Genomic DNA, 1,679 nt, shown 5'->3' with positions numbered 1-1,679 from the left:
GCATTTGTTCCTCATCAGAGGCATCTGGAGAAGCTGAGAATCACAGAATGGGGAATACAGGGAATAAAGCTTAGCACTCTCAACACTGTAAGTGATGTGTGGGAGATACCAGTGTAAAAGGCCAAAGTAGAGGATGGTTATGAACTGGCCGTGTATCATTTTAGAGTAGAGATAAGATTCCTCCTGACTGTTCAAGAAATGTGGTCAAGGAGCAGCCTTCTAGTGACAGTTTAGGGATAAAAAACATTTTTAAACAGAGTTGATGTCTACCAGCAAATTTGAGATTAGCACTGACAGAACCATTGATGGGATAACGTTCTGGAAATCTCTGCTTGCCTGCTGTTTCATTGGCTCTCCCTGTCACATTTCTGTGCATGTCCAGAAATGTCCCTCTCTGAACACCTCAGTGTCTCTTCTCCAAAACATGGAGTAAGAAACTGTTACTCTCTCACACTTAAACTCTGAGTAAACAGCATGAGAGCACACGTGGAGAGAATACAAAACTCAGCACAGCTGGCCCCTTCCTTTAGAAGAGAATGGAGAAAATACAGAAATCACAAGCACATTTTTAATGAAAATAACTCTTCCTAGGAAGTGTGAGCTGTGGTTTCATCTCTCTTTTCAGCTTCCTCCTCCGCTGTGCACTGAAAGGGGTTCAATCTCACACCTTCCTTTTCCCTCAGACCCTTCTGAGATGTTTCACAACACCACGGCGCATGCAAGGAGCTGAAGAGGTTTTCTGCAGCCCTGAGTGAGGCAATTAAATCCTAGAGGATTTCAGACTGTGCTGTTCTCCGGGTTTATTTTCACGGCCAGGCCCTGGGGAGCTCCCTGCTGGGCAAGGTAATTGCTGTGAATTCCCTTGAGCTGCTCAATGTCCACTAGCATTAGGGAGGGAGCCTAATGGAAACTCTGGGATTTGTGGCGACAGGAGTCACGCACAAATGCCAATTCCTCTCAACTTTTGGAGGAAACCTGCCCCCTTTTACAGGGAGCCAAACCCTGCCTGGATGTGTTCAGATGCCTTTAAGACTTCCAGAGGATTTGAGCAGAGCAACATTTAGTGCAACATAGCACTACACAGAAATACCTGAATTAGGGAGGAAAATAAGCCTGCAGAGCTCCAAGTGTGAGGCCTTCAGGTGCTTAAAGATGCCATTATGAGACATCTGGAAGTCCACCAGTACCTGACACAAGGTTTTGATGCATCAGGCAGCTGGGTAGTACTGAAACTCTGTTAGATGATGCTGTTCTAGACTTTAGATGGCATTTTGGTGTTTTGTTTGAACTTCTGTCTGTGAAATGCTGGTAGAACAAACACTAACAAAGAATTGCTTGCGGATTGAAATTGCAAACTGAAAGCAGATTATTCTGTAATCTTCCTGTTATAAACCCGGTGTTGTTATCATCAGGAATTTTCTTCTCTTGAAATGTCAGGATTATTGAGCAGTGCTCGCTCTTGCAGCAGATCACAAAACACCCATGGTTGTACACGCTGCCACGGTGGATTCCTTTGAGCCTTGGATAATCAGGGTAATTGCTAAGCCCGCGCCTCCCACGGGCTGCAGGGAGCGGGGCCGATCCCAGATCCCTTCCGATCGAAGGGCGTGTTCCCCCCACCCACCCCGGCTTGCCGGTACGAGCAGTCCGACCGCTCCCCATCCCCACCAATCCCTGGA

At 46.8% G+C, this 1,679-nt stretch overlaps 1 protein-coding gene across 1 annotated transcript in view; it reads left to right on the top strand.

Moving 5' to 3' along the window:
• The first annotated feature begins 1,482 nt into the window (after window positions 1-1,482).
• Window positions 1,483-1,679, top strand: part of LOC108641515 (1-acylglycerol-3-phosphate O-acyltransferase Pnpla3-like) — a 16,802-nt gene continuing 16,605 nt past the window's right edge. The window contains exon 1 of the mRNA XM_018083623.2: window positions 1,483-1,636. Coding sequence (XP_017939112.2) covers window positions 1,483-1,636 — 154 coding nt within the window. The remainder of the gene's footprint in view (window positions 1,637-1,679) is intronic.

The sequence above is a fragment of the Manacus vitellinus genome, unplaced genomic scaffold, assembly GCF_001715985.3.
Source record: "Manacus vitellinus isolate BGI_N305 unplaced genomic scaffold, ASM171598v3 scaffold_66_pilon, whole genome shotgun sequence".
Taxonomy (NCBI): Eukaryota; Metazoa; Chordata; class Aves; order Passeriformes; family Pipridae; genus Manacus; species Manacus vitellinus.
Note: the sequence above shows the minus strand (reverse complement) of the source record. Positions and strands in the feature narration are given on the sequence as shown.